Source organism: Takifugu flavidus, unplaced genomic scaffold, assembly GCF_003711565.1.
Source record: "Takifugu flavidus isolate HTHZ2018 unplaced genomic scaffold, ASM371156v2 ctg249, whole genome shotgun sequence".
NCBI classification, from domain to species: domain Eukaryota; kingdom Metazoa; phylum Chordata; class Actinopteri; order Tetraodontiformes; family Tetraodontidae; genus Takifugu; species Takifugu flavidus.
Genome location: NW_026621907.1, coordinates 20,139 through 35,151, shown reverse-complemented (window position 1 = coordinate 35,151; position 15,013 = coordinate 20,139). Strand labels below are relative to the sequence as shown.

The 15,013-nt window shown below is 43.4% G+C and overlaps 1 protein-coding gene across 1 annotated transcript; it reads left to right on the top strand.

The window, feature by feature from the left end:
* The first annotated feature begins 246 nt into the window (after positions 1 to 246).
* On the top strand, positions 247 to 13,437 carry LOC130519936 (protein NLRC3-like). Its single transcript, XM_057023540.1, has 6 exons — positions 247 to 2,106; positions 2,377 to 2,489; positions 2,590 to 4,369; positions 5,295 to 5,471; positions 5,582 to 5,755; positions 12,063 to 13,437. The coding sequence occupies exons 1-6, from the start codon at positions 2,006 to 2,008 to the stop codon at positions 12,166 to 12,168; spliced, it is 2,451 nt and encodes an 816-aa protein (XP_056879520.1). The 5' UTR covers positions 247 to 2,005; the 3' UTR covers positions 12,169 to 13,437.
* The last annotated feature ends 1,576 nt before the right edge of the window (positions 13,438 to 15,013 follow it).

Sequence of the window (15,013 nt, the reverse complement as noted above, 5' to 3'; positions counted from 1 at the left end):
AAGAACTAAAGGCTGACTGTTGTCACGTGACCTGTCTCCGTCTGTGTCCCATGATGGAACCTGCCTGGAACATCTGGTCCACAGAAAAAGCAAAACAGCTCACAGAACTGGTTCAGTTTAGACCCAAAAATGACAATAAATAATGAAAATGTGTGACGCAGTAGAAAAATGGACAAACTTTCTATTGGTCATTGACAGTTTCACTCATCGTCATCAGAATTCATCAAAAATATTCAAACCAACAAACTACACACAGAACCACAGAGTTAGAGCTTAAAGGGAGCGACAGGTGAAGATTTAAAGCTCAACGCAGCTGAAGAAGTTCCAAAAAGGAGAAATATCATGTGGTGCTTTACCGCCACCCGGTGGACACGCGTGGAACTGCAGACAATAGTTAAACGCGCTCCGACACATTCTGACCTCTGCTGCTCCTCCTGGACTCCAGGGCTGCAGAAATATGCTGCTTTTACAAGTCTTTCAAATCTGTCAAGCATCATAAATCTTATTTATTTATTTAACTAAGTTGGTCAGTTTTAATTTAAATGCAAAAACATATTTATGGCATTAAAATAGCAAAACAACTTTGGACCCTCCCAGAATGCTTTTATAGTAGTGGGATATTAATCAACAGCATAAAGTTGTTCATTAACAGAGGAAAAAGGAAAGGTAAAAGTTTTCCGTTCAGACTGAGCAGGAAGACTGAAGACCGACAAGGTGAGTGGAAACGAAGAGCATTATTGAAAAGAATTGACAGTTGTGTTTGGAGATAAAATCAAGATTTTTGTGACTATTGAAGAGCTGCATAGAGCTGAAGAATTCTTGGCTTAAGAAAATTCAACAAGACTTCATATTTAGTTTTAGTACAAAACATCGTTATACATTATAAATGAATAGGTCTTATTTAACTTTCTGATAGTCTGGCTTTAGTTATAGTTGAATAGTCTTTCTAAGTGAAGTTTAGTTTATTTTTCTGCTCTTTGTTACTGATCCTAAAAGAACTTTAAACCCTCCCAGAACGCTTTAATGGTAGTAATGTATACGCCATGAAGCTGTTGATTAGGTTTTAAAAGTGAAAGTGAAAGTATTCTGTTCAGACGAAGCAGGAAGAGCGACATTTTAGGTGAAAAGCTCTTAGAGTTATTAGAGCTGTTCAACAGTCCAGGTCACAGCTGGATATTTTGATATTACCTGTCAAACAACATCTAATCGTGTGCAAGTTAGCATCTCTCAGCCGGACCAATTTAAGACAATAAACTAAATAACTAAATCCACACAGGATCACAGGACACCAACAGGATTTTGGGTTCATGTTGCACGTTTTCTCACAGTGGTTTATTGTTCTATGTTGTGGAACCACTGTGAAAGAAATGCAGGAGTGGGTGTCATTTCTTTCATCTATTTTGAATAGAGCAGTGATCTTTGAGGACTTGGATTATAGAAATAATTGAAGAGGGGAACAAAGGAGGGAAGTTAAAAAGTCCTGACTAGTATGTTTATGTAGCACCAGATAATTTAGTGGCTGAGCTGAAGACAGTCCTTTCACCATGTTGGCCTGTGGAAAACCAGTGTTGTGGGCCCGATGGACCAGCGTCCCCGTCGTTGCCGGACCACCGTTGGCCACCAGTTGGGTTTTGGGATCAAAGTGGGGGCGTTTCCTGTATCCGGTTCTCCTCACGGATCCATGACTCCAACATGTTGCTGCAAGTGCAGAGACGTTTGCTCTGGAAAGAACTTTAGAGCACATTCAGTGCTGCAGGATGAGGGGCTGGAAAAGGTGCCAGTTCTTTTCTCACTGCAGGGAACAGTTAGAAAAAGCAGCTTAAACTCTGAAAACATGAAAATGATACAGAGACATCATTGATTTATTGATTCAGTTGTTATTCAGAATGGATTAGAAATGTTCCTGTTTGATAAAAATGCAGTGAATTGGGATTATTGAACTCCAACCTCTCCAGATTATTTACCTTCATCACAGTCTCATCACTATTTCTGATGTTTCCTCAGGATGGACGAGGACAGAGCAGAGTCCACAGTGCCCAGCTGTGTGTCCCTGAAGAGTGACCGGTCCAAAGATGATGTGTTTAACTTCAGAAGTTCAGAGGAAATGTAAGAAAACTAAAGCGTGATGATGTGTTTGTGTGGCAGCTGTTAGTCACATTAACAGCAGCAGGTTGTGAGTTTATTATTGGAGATGTTTAACACTTAAACCTCAGACAGTCATATAGTTACAGACTTAATGTGAATATTGTTGATTAGAAACAAGAATCAGGTTTAAACTGAAAGATGAATTCAGACATAAATGCTGGAACAATATTGAGTCTTGATCAGGTTCTTTCATCCTATAAATCAAAGGACTAATAGAGATGTGTTTCATAGTGAGAGGGGGGAGCACATCCTATCAAACTGGGACCAGGCAGCTCCACCAGGAGAGTCCTCTTGTTCACAATCTGGAAGCAGATCTGGAGATGCTGAAATGAAGCCCAAACAAAGTAAAACTGTTCAATATGAGATTTAATTTGTGATGTCATGAATTTGTAGTTGTGTTGATGATTTATTATAGATGGAAATCATTGGTTTACTTATGTTCAGGAAGTGATCTGCAGGAGGTGATAGAAGGTCATAAGATGAGTCTGAAGAGAAGATGTGAACATGTGACTGAAGGAACTCATGAAGCAGGAAGTGGAACCCTGCTGAACAAGATCTACACTGAGCTCTACATCACTGAGGGACAAAGTGAGGAGGTGGACACACAACATGAGGTGAGACAGCTTGAGAGAACCTCCAAGAAGAACATCCAGGACACTCCAATCAAGTGCCAGGACATCTTCAAAGTCTTATCTGAGCAACAGAGACACATCAGAGTGGTTCTGACCAACGGTGTCGCCGGCGTTGGAAAAACCTTCTCAGTGCAGAAGTTCAGTCTGGACTGGGCAGAAGGTTTGGAGAACCAAGACATCAGTCTGGTGCTTCCGCTCTCATGGAGGGAGCTGAACTTGATCAGAGATGAGCAGCACAGTCTTCTCTCACTGCTTCATGTTTTCCATCCAACATTACAGAAGATCAGAGCAGAAGATCTGACTGTCTGGAAACTTCTGTTCATCTTTGATGGCCTGGATGAAAGCAGATTTTCACTGGGTTTCAACAAGCATCAGCTCATCTCTGATGTCACACAAGTATCGTCCGTTGGCGTGCTCCTGGTGAACCTCATCCAGGGGAACCTGCTTCCCTCAGCTCTCATCTGGATCACCTCCAGACCTGCAGCAGCCCATCAGATTCCTCCCTCGTGTGTTGACAGGATCACAGAAGTACGAGGCTTCACTGACTCCCAGAAGGAGGAGTACTTCAGGAGGAGGTTCAGTGATGAAGATCTGTCCAAGAGAATCATCTCACACATCAAGGCCTCCAGGAGCCTCCACATCATGTGTCTGATCCCAGTTTTCTGCTGGATCACTGCTATAGTTCTGGAGGACATGATGACCAGAGACCAGAGAGGAGAGCTGCCCCAAACCCTGACTGACCTCTACTCACACTTCCTGAGGGTTCAGATAAAGAGGAAGAAGCAGAAGTATGGAGGAAAGCAGAGACCAGAGGAATTGACCGAGGCTGATAAAAAACTCTTTCTGAAGTTGGGTCGGCTGGCGTTTGAACATCTGGAGAAAGGAAACATCATGTTCTACTCAGAAGACCTGGAGCGATGTGGACTGGACGTCTCCGAGGTGTCGGTGTACTCAGGAGTTTGTACAGAGATCTTCAAGAGAGAGAGTGTGATCTTCCAGAAATCAGTCTACTGCTTTGTTCATCTGAGCATTCAGGAGTTTCTGGCTGCCGTCTACATGTTCCACCGTTACACCAGGAAAGACAGAGCGGTTATAAATCAGTTCCTAAAATATTCTGAACCAGTCACATCTCTTGATGACTTCCTCAGGAGAGCACTAATGAAATCTCTCAAAAGTGAAAATGGCCACCTGGACTTGTTTGTTCGCTTCCTTCATGGTCTCTCTCTGGAGTCCAATCAGAGGATCTTGGGTGGACTGTTGGATCAGAGGAACAGCCACCCAGGAACCATCCAGAAGGTCCTCAACAACCTGAAGGAGGACAACAGTGATGAAATCTCCCCAGACAGAAGCATCAACATCTTCCACTGTCTGATGGAGATGAAGGATCAGTCAGTCCATCAGGAGATCCAAGAGTTCCTGAAGTCAGGGGAGATATCAGAGAGGAGACTGTCAGAGATCCACTGTTCAGCTCTGGCCTACCTGCTGCAGATGTCAGAGGAGGTTCTGGATGAGCTGGACCTGCAGCAGTACAACACCTCAGTGGAGGGACGACGTCGCCTGATTCCAGCTGTGAGGAACTGCAGGAAGTTCAAGTAAGTACAGATTTTTGGGGCCGGACATCGGCGTTTAAATCAAGCGAGTGGATCATGTCAGGTAGCAATACCCCCTCCAGTGGTCATTCCTTCAATTCTTTATCTCCATTGCAGCGTCCATAAATTAAAAACAACAACAATTCATCCAGAAATGTTCAACACTGGCTGGATATAAGGTCAAAGGTCAATCCAGACAAACCAACATGAGGCAGGAATAATAGGAGCCACAAGTTAACTGACTATCATGAAATGACTGTCATGTCATTAAATCACTTTTGTTTGTTTGTATACATCGTATTCAAACAACAGAAAAACACATTTTAACTAATGACACGTGACTATTTTGCTTCATTTGTTCAACGTAAAAACATCCGCCTCGTTGGTTTAAATGGGTGTTTTAGGTCTTTGTGGCGGTTCTGTTTGGAGCCTTTATGTGACCCACAAAGTTGTTTGACCCTTTCCACACCCGTTAGGTGGCAACTTCATCACTAGCAACAAAAGGTGCAGTGAAAATGATTTGAAGGAAACAGGCAGATAGAACAGAAGCTGAGGGCAATCGATGCAACTAGAGACACTGATGTCATCGATCGGATCGCTGAATTAAGACTTGACGCACCATCGTACAAATTGGATGAAATGCAAAATATCCAAAGAGCCGATAGACAGATAAAAAGATGCACGTTTCTTTAAACCATTTGCTATAATCATTTTAAATATTGAGTAATTATGAGCTGTTCTAAAATAAGACAAATGTTGAGAATAATTCAGTTGCATTTCAGATCTGATGGTCGTTCAAACTGCTGCTCTACGGTGTTGAATTTAGCTTTTCCAGGAAATGAGCTACATTTGTGTTGAGGTAGATTCTCAGATAAGTTGATGAGAAATCCCAAAGTTTGACTCACTATTTTTGTTTCATGCACAACAGACTGTCTGGTCGTGTTCTTTCAACGAGTCATTGGGAAGTTGTGGCCTCAGCAATGACGTCAAACCCTTCTCATCTACGGGAGCTGAGCTTAAGCGAGAACCATAACCTGACAGATGCCGGAGTAAAGTTACTGTCTTCTGCAATGATGCATCCAAACTGCAGACTGGAGACGCTCAGGTCAGGAGGCCTCTGTTGGTCTTTTCTAAATTTCTTTACATTTTCTGCTTTTCTCTTCATTTTCAGATTTAGAAATGTGTTTTTATTTGCCCCATTTATTCCTTTTCCAGGCTGGAGTGCTGCAGGTTATCAGAGATCAGCTGTGACTCTCTGGCCTCGGTGCTGAGGTCCAATCCCTCCCATCTGAGGGTTCTGGACCTGAGTTGGAACCAGCTGAAGGATCCAGCAGTGAAGCTGCTCTGTGGTTTTCTCCAGGATCCTCTCTGTGAGCTGGAGACTCTCAGGTCAGTCAGAGATGATCCAGTACTTTTCCAGGTGTAACTAGTTAGACAATAAATGTTTCCATGTTTGATCTTTGTTATAAACGTAGTGTTACAGTTCTCAGAAAAAAGACCACACAGGACAGATTTGCAGTATTAAATTGGTTGTGGAAATCTGTCCCATGTGAGGATGGTCATCAATGACTAGAAAGGAAGTATCAGTTGTAGATTTGTCTTGTTTTATTTTAGGCTGGCCACAAAACCGCCCAAACATTCAGACCAATCAAAAATGGTTCTTCCTGTCTTTTAAAGATCAGAAGGAAAACTAGAAACCCCAAAAAGAAAGCTGCTGCAGTGTGCCATGCCCCTTCTCTCCTGAGAAAAGCCATCCCAAAAAAGAGAAAAGCCCAAGTGTGAAGTGAGCACCCTGTTAAACCTTGGTACCGAAAGCCTGCAGTCATTCTCATCTTAGGTGGCTTCATTCCAGCCAGAAGCCCAAACCTGCCTCCCTCTTAAAGGGGCAGCAGGTCAGTCCAACCACAGAAACCTTCATGAAGATCTGAAGCTTTCAGCATCCACAATTGTTGCACCTCACTTCCATTGGAGTCCAAATCAGAAGTCAACAAGTTGATTCTCCACCGATTCTACACAATGCAACCATTTTAAAAAGGTTTCCATCCATACGTTTTCACACATTTTTATATAAATCTGTTTGTTCATCGCCTCCTTCTGTTGTAATGGTCATTAAAGAAAATGACCTTATTGGAGTTTTTCTCCTCACAAATATGACTTTCTATGAACGATGCAATAAATGCAGCTGCAATCTAAGACAATATGGAAGTATGTGTATATAATAGTAGTGGAAGTAGCTCATAAAATAATACATTTGCTCTTCTCATCTCTCTATGTTATTAAGGAAAACCTGCTCTTAGTCAACAACATCTAAGACATCAACCAAAAATCCTAATTTTCTACAATCTAATATAAAACAGTAGAGAAGACTCTTTCTGCAGAGACACTGGTGGCAGGAATGCAGAAGTATCACCTGCTCAACTTGGAAGGTGGAGCAGAAACCACCAGCTGAGAAGGTCCTCAGCGAGAGGAAGTGGTGGAGAACCATGAAACTTGCTAAGCTCCACCTCAGCTCCAGAGACGGGCTGAGCTGGAGCTGTGGCACCAGGTATCGCCCAGAAGAGCCTCCAACAAACAAGCTCTTCTCTTGGGAGGAGAGGGCTTTGAATCTCAGCTCAGTGTGCTTGTCTCTAGTAGGTGGCAGCTGCACCTTTTCCTGAGGTCCTTGTTGATGCCCTGAGGGGAATTGATGCTCCTGCAATGTTTTCTGGCAGCATTGAGCTTGCAGTGGGGCAATCAAACACACTGTGGGGGGGCTCTCTTTCCTTCTCTCATCTGGAGAACAAGTGACACCAGCTGCCAATCATTGTTGGAGAAATGTGCAGTCAGGGGAACTATGCGTCCAGACTATAGCCACCCTTCCAGCATCCAGCAGTGTCTAAAACCTTTGATTTGGTTTCACCAGAGAGTGTAGGGATTGCAGGGTCGCTGCAGCATCGCCCACAAGCTGTCAGGAGTGGGTCGCTTTGTCCCAACTCCTGACAAGAGTTGAGTGCTATTGAGAAATGTGGTTTCACAAACTTGGAAGGTATTTTGACCTACACACTTTACATACGGTGTAGATCTTGTCCAACCGCCCTGAAAGAACCCAAAATAGGAACATACGGCAGATAAGCCGGTGCAGGACCAGAGGTTTGTTGCTTGGAAGCTGTGTTTTGCTCTGGTACATGTTGATCTTTATTTGTCTTCTCTCAAAATAATTGTTATTTTAGCCTAAGTCACTGCAGTTTATCGGAGATCAGCTGTGACTCTCTGGCCTTGGCGCTGAGGTCCAATCCCTCCCATCTCAGAGAACTGGAGTTAGGGTTAGTGTTAGGGTTAACATTAGGGTTAGGGTTAGGGTTGGAGCTAGGGTTAGGGTTAGCATTAGGGTTAGGGTTAGGGTTATCATTAGGGTTAGGGTTAGCATTAGGGTTACGGTTAGTGTTAGAGTTAGGGTTAGCATTAGGGTTAGGGTTAGGGTTGGAGTTAGGGTTAGCATTAGGGTTACGGTTAGTGTTAGAGTTAGGGTTAACATTAGGGTTAGGGTTAGGGTTGGAGCTAGGGTTAGGGTTAGCATTAGGGTTAGGGTTAGGGTTGGAGTTAGGGTTAGCATTAGGGTTAGGGTTAGGGTTGGAGTTAGGGTTAGCATTAGGGTTCGGGTTAGCATTAGGGTTAGGGTTAGGGTTGGAGTTCGGGTTAGCATTAGCATTCGGGTTAGCATTAGGGTTAGGGTTGGAGTTAGGGTTAGAGGTCTAATGTGCATGTGTGTGTGTCTGTGTGTGAGTGAGTGTGAGAATGAGTGAGAGAGTGTGAGATTGAGTGAGTGTGTAAGTGAATGAGTTCCTAAAGTACACACGCGCACACACGCGCACTTACGCGCGCACACGCGCACATTCGCGCACACTCGAACGTAATGTTTTTTAACGTAGTGTGAGTGTCTGTGTGTGAGTGAGTGTGAGATTGAGTGAGTGTGTAAGTGACTGAGTTCCTTAAACACACACGCGCACTTACGCGCACACGTGCGCACTTACGCGCACATAAGCGGACATGTGCGCACACTCGAACGTAATGTTTTTTTTAACGTAATATTTGGAAAGGAATATTGTGCATGTGTGTGTGTCTGTGTGTGAGATTGAGTGAGTGTGTAAGTGACTGAGTTCCTTAAACACACACGCGCACACACGCGCACACGTGCGCACTTACGCGCACATTCGCGCACACTCGAACGTAATGTTTTTTAACGTAATATTTAGAAAGGTCTAATGTGCATGTGTGTGTGTCTGTGTGTGAGTGAGTGTGAGATTGAGTGAATGTGTAAGTAACTAAGTTCTGCAAGCACACACGCGCACTTACGCGCACATAAGCGCACATGCGCGCATAGTTGCACGTAATGTTTTTTTTTTTTATACAAACTTTCTTTATTGATGTTTTTCACAGATAGGGAATCAAAAACATTGGTATAGCAGTGTAACAAATTTCCAATAGTAAGGGTTAGGGTTAGTCAGGTTCTGCTACAATGGTCAGAGAGTCGATGTGCGTGATGAAGGGCTGCCATATCTTATAAAAACTGCTCAGGGACCCTTTGAGGGAGAACCTCATTTTCTCCAGTGTAAGACACTGCAGCACATCCTGAATCCATTTATTATGGGTTGGGGGGGAAACGTGGGACCATTTTAAAAGAATAAGTCTTCGGGCAAGCAATGTAGTGAATGCAATGATCTTATTTGTGGACTTAGGCACAGTGTGTGGCGAGTATAATCCAAAGAGGGCAGTGAGAGGTTCGAACAGGATGGTTTGACCTGTTATTTTACTAATTGTTTCAAATATTGCTGTCCAGAATTCAGATAATTTAGGGCACGACAAAAGCATATGAACGAGATCGGCAGGGGCTTGCCCACATCTGTTGCATGAATCTGTTCTGTCAGGATAGATTTTGGCCAGCTTGGCATTAGTGAGATAGGCTCTATGCAAAATTTTACATTGTAGAAGGCTATGCCTCGCACAAATAGAGGACGAGTGGATATTTTTTAATATCTTTTCCCATTGCTCATCATGCAAGGGAGCTCCAAGGTCCTGGCCCCAAGCGGCTCTTAGCGAAGTCAGTTGATGGGGAGACAGAGTATAAATTTGCTTGTATGTGATCCCTATGAGTCCTTTCTTCCTGGTGTTAAGGGTTAAGAATTGGTCAATAAGAGAGTTCGGGGGTCCGTTGGGAAACTGGGGAAAACAAGATTTCACAAAATGTCTTATTTGAAAAAAACGAAAGAGGTGAGAGTTTGGACTTTGCTGCCAAATCGGTAAATGAAGCAAAAACACCATTAATAAAAAGGTCATTAAGCGTTGCTAGGCCCCTCTCAGACCAGGTACGAAAGGCAAGATCAGAGCATGAAGGAGCGAAAAGGTGGTTACGGAATATTGGGGATAAACTTGATTGGGTGTGGAGGCCAAAAGTTTTTCTAAACTGGTTCCAAATCATCAGTGTGTTGGTTACAATTGGATTGGGGCTGACCTGTTTAACTAACAGTGGTAGTTGGGAGCATACTACAGACCAGAGGCAAAAACATGAGGAGGAAATTTCAAGCAGGGCCCATTGTGGGCATTCAGATACAGCTTTACCAGTGTTCCAGTGAAGAAGATTATTGATGTTACAAGCCCAGTAATAATAACGGAAGTCTGGGAGCGCTAAACCTCCCAGGGGTTTAGGAAGGCGGAGAGCTGAGCGACCAATTCGTGCCCGTTTATTGCACCAGAGAAAGGAACTAATCAGCTGGTCAAGTTTTGAAAAGAATGATTTCCTGATAAAGACTGGTATATGTTGGAAAAGATAGAGGAACTGAGGGAGTATTGACATTTTTATTAGGTTGACACGGCCGATCAAAGAGAGGGGGAGAGAGGACCATCTGGCAAGGTCTGATTTGCAACGTTCGATTAATGGGATATAATTTTTGGCAAATAGTTCAGAAAATGATCTTGTCACTAAAATTCCCAAGTATTTAAAACCGTCTGAGGCCTTCCTAAAGGGTAGGAGACCTTGTGGTAAAAGGTCGGCAGCTGAATTAATTGGTATGTAGTCACTTTTTCCAAAATTGAGTTTGTAACCAGAGTATTTGCCAAATTTTTCAAAAATATCTAAAATTACAGGGAGACTGGAGGTAGGGTTGGACATGTACAGTAAAAGATCATCAGCATAAAAAGAGATTTTGTGAAGCTGTCCATGACGAGTTATACCCTCAAACCCGTTCTCGCTACGCAACCATATGGCCAGAGGTTCGACTGCCAGGGCGAACAAAAGCGGGGAAAGGGGGCAACCCTGTCGAGTGCCCCTGTGCAGGGAGAATTGGCGTGATCTAACCCCATTAGTGCTGACAGAGGCAAGGGGAGAAGTAAAAAAGAGGTATTTCCACTCTACGCGGTTGAACGCTTTTTCAGCGTCTAAGGACAAAACTAGTTCAGGAGAGTCAGTAGGGGAAGAGTAGAGAACATTAAGTAATCTGCGTGTGTTTGAGGATGAATGCCTCCCTAAAATAAAGCCAGTCTGGTCAGGATTGATTAGGGCCGAAATTACTCTCTGGAGACGGCTGGCTAAGACTTTCGCCAGTATCTTAAAATCTACATTTAAAAGGGAAATTGGTCTATAACTGCTACATAGAAGTGGATCTTTGTCCTTTTTCAATAGGAGTGTGATTGAAGCCTCTGACATTGTGGGAGGTAGGAGTCCTTTTGCCCGAGCATCATTGAAAACCCTAACTAGAGTTGGGGCAATAGCTTCGGAGTAGGTTTTGTAGAACTCCATAGTGAAACCATCAGGTCCTGGTGACTTATTACTCCGTAGAGAACTTATTGCATCTTTGACCTCAGAGATCGTGATTGGAGCACCTAACTTGGTCGCAGTCGTTGGGTCAAGTTGAGGGTATGCGAGCATGTCGAGAGGGTTTGGGTCATCCCAATCGCATAGAGAGGTTTCGGAAGAGTACAGTTTAGCGTAGTAATCCACAAATGCATTATTAATGGCGATAGGATTGGACGTGATGTTGTCAGGGGCTGACCTGATCCGAGGAATAAGTCTAGAAGCGGCCTCAGTTCGTGCTTGGTAAGCCAGGAGTTTGCCTGCTTTATCACCTTGCTCGAAAAAGCGCTGTTTAGTGTGTAAAAGTTGTTTCTCAATCCGACCGGAGGTTAACAAGTTATATTGTGACTGGAGCTGTACTCGTTTTTTATATAGCACATCTGAGGGGTTAACTGAATACTGGGCATCTAACAGTTGTATTTCATCTGATATTTGTTTCAATTTGGTGCGCTCCTCCCTCCTTTTGACCACGCAAATAAGCTTTAAGAGTCTCCCAAAGCACACCACTACCAATATTCGGCGTATCATTAGTATCGAAGAAGAGCTGAATCTGATTAGTTAGATAGTCTTTGAATTTTGGTTCGGATAATAGGTGGGAGTTGAATCTCCAGGGCTTCGTAGGCAATTTGTCTTGAGAGAGATTAATATTTAAAGTGATCGGAGAGTGATCAGAAATTACTATGCTGTGGTACTCACACGATTGTATGTTGTCTAATAATCTATTATCGAGTAAAAAAAAGTCAATCCGAGAGTAAGACCTGTGGACATGCGAGAAGAAAGAGAAAGCTTTCGTGTGAGGGTACATAGTTCTCCATGGATCAGATAGGCCTAATTGGTCTGCGTGAAACTTTAACATACTGGTTGCTTTAGACAGGCTGGACTGGCTGGTGGAAGATCTATCGAGGTCAAGGTCCTGGACCTGGTTGAAGTCACCTCCAATTATTATGTGATGATCTGCAGCATTTGGGATGTTTGAAAAGATTTTGGACATAAATTTGTCGTCGTCCCATGTTGGAGCATATATTGAGGCCAGGACCACAGGAGTATTTTGTAATTTGCCCTGTACTATGACATAGCGCCCATCTGGGTCGGAAACAACAGAGGAAGATTCAAAGGCAACGTCTTTGTGTACAATAATGGCTGCACCCCTCGCCCTCTCAGAGAACCTAGAGTGAAAAAGGTGACCCATCCAAGGTTTCTTAATGCGAGAGAATTCCAATTTGCGCAGGTGTGTCTCCTGCAGGAAAAATAGGTCCCCTTTAAGATCTTGCAAGTGAGATATTACCTTATTGGCTTTGACATTATTATTCATCCCCTTGACATTCCAGGAGATGAGGCGAATACTCTTATCGTTCATCGACATTGTCTGGTCCTGCTGTCATTCTGCTGAGCCCATGGGGAGAGGGGAGGGGGGGAGGGGGAGAAAAAAAAAAAAAAAAGAAAAGAAAAAAAGGGGGGGGAAACATACACAAAAACCAATCCTCGTAGGAATACAACAATGAGTATCTTCCAGATACAATTGCTTTCTAACTATCCCATTCCCATTGGTCAAAAACATATTGCCCAACTCCTCTCCAAGTAATAAGGACAGGAGAGCATCAACAAAGATGGAGCACAAAGCATTTTGCCTAAACTTGGGTCTAAAAACTAGGCCACAAACCAGGAGGATATATAACACCTTCTTACAAAGCAGCCCTATTGAGTAACAATATGCATACAAACAGTATATAGTGGTAAAGCTGCATGAATCTAAATTAACCCGCAGTGTAAAGAAAGGGGAAAAAAGGAGTAAAAAAGAATGCTGGTATGGTGTTACACCATTGCCTGAGAACCTCTTCCTAATGTTGTTAGCAATGTTATAGTAAAACAGAAATCTTAACACATGAAGCATCAGAAGGAACATTGAAAGAAAAGCGGGCCTATCAGGCCCCAACTTTATAATGGAACTTGGGAGCAAAAAATTAAAACATTACCATCATGAATGTCTACCATTATAAACTTCCAAAGGGAAAATCTGAATATAAATTACAACAGGTGCCTCATACACATTATAAAGATGCTTAACTGGATGTAAACAGAGACCATGGACAAAATCAGCCACCTTTGTCAGTTAAGTATTTGTGCAGTTGGAATTGCACAGTCCACATTTTTCAGTGTTATCAAAGTGCTAAGTGGCCAGTAAATTAGGTACTGTTGCCGTGTGATCGAGGGTCATCTTCAAGTGTTGTCACTGGAGAGGTATTCTTTAGCCTTTACAGCCGATGAAAGCAGGATCCTTTCCCCGTTGTTTGTGGTGATGTACAGCTTCGCAGGGTAGCGAAGACTGGGTTTCAGGCCACGCTTGTAGAGGAGGGCCATGACTTCTCGGTATGCAGCCCGTTGTGCCATCACCTCGGGGGAGAAGTCCTCGAAGATTGCCACGGGGCTCTCCAGATATCGCAGGTCGGACCTCAGAGAAGAAATGGGGTACTTCTTGTCAAAGTGACAGGTTGACCTTTCCCTGAACCCGCCCACATCTGTCCCCCCCCCCCCCCACCTCCCTTTCCCGCCTCCCGCCATTCTCCCTCCCGCCTTTTTAAAAAAAGGAAGGGCAGCAGTTACAAAACAGTTTTGCCATAGTCCTGGCATAGCCATCTGTGGACAACATGAGTAGTTCTACATCCGTGATTGGTGAGACTCAACAACCCCTGATCCGCCTTTGCCCGACGACGCATCGGATCTCCCCGGGGCTGTATGTAACGGTGCTGACCAGCTTGACGGCTGGGCATCTGAATTCTTTGGTCTGGTAAAAAAAGGCGTTCTTCATCTACTTAGCGTCGTCCTGGACCTGTACAAGGGTGAGGTTTGCAACGGATGTCGGATCGACCACCCCAGCCAGCGCCAACACCAGTGTTTGGATGTGATCGAACCGGGTTTCTACCGCAACAACTTTTACATGTTGATGAAAAGACTCTACACACCCAAGTTCATTCCTGCTATTCAAAATTTCCTGAAAGCGTGCGGTGTCAACGCTGACTACGTGAAAGTCAAGATCGCCACAGAGACCCTTTTGCTCGAGCTGAAATCCAGCGAATTAATCTACACTCCCATCCAACAAATGTACGAGAGTATCGCCGACAACGACAGCGAGATTAAACAGGAACATCTGGACACGGTGACTCAGTACTGGACTGAAAACACTTATATCTGAAAACACCATTTTCAGATATAAAATGGGGAGCTTCTGGGGAAAAGTTGTAAACGATGTAGAAGGTGTCAAGATCCAATTGATCAAGGGTCAGATAATAAACATCTTGTACCAGGCTATTGAGAACAAAACGGCTTCAAACAAAAACATCTTGCTGGAAAAAACCAGAACGTGTGCAGGACCCGCACTTTGGGAAGAGATGGTAAATGACACGATGCTTATGAGCAAATCTGGATTGTCGGATTGTTTTAAAGTAATTTTTAAAGAACTGTCCAACGATGTTGTAAAACCATGTCATATGATAGCCTTTTATGCTTTGCTCATTGATGTGACCAGCAGACTTGTGCAAAACAACCATTCTGTAAGCATCTTGGAAGAACTTGGAAAATTTCACGATGATATCTGCCTCAGTCTAGATCATAAAGTCTTAACTCAAACTCTATTGATGATAACGCATTGGTCTTAGACTAGTTTTTGACTATCTGTACTTTCACATTACAAATGTATTTACTCACAAAATGTGTATGCTAAAGATTTCTTAACACCTAATAAAAAAATAAATACCTCTCAAACGAGCATCCCTTCTCATTTTGTTTTCAACATGTCTGAGACACGCTTCATGGAAAAAGTGTAC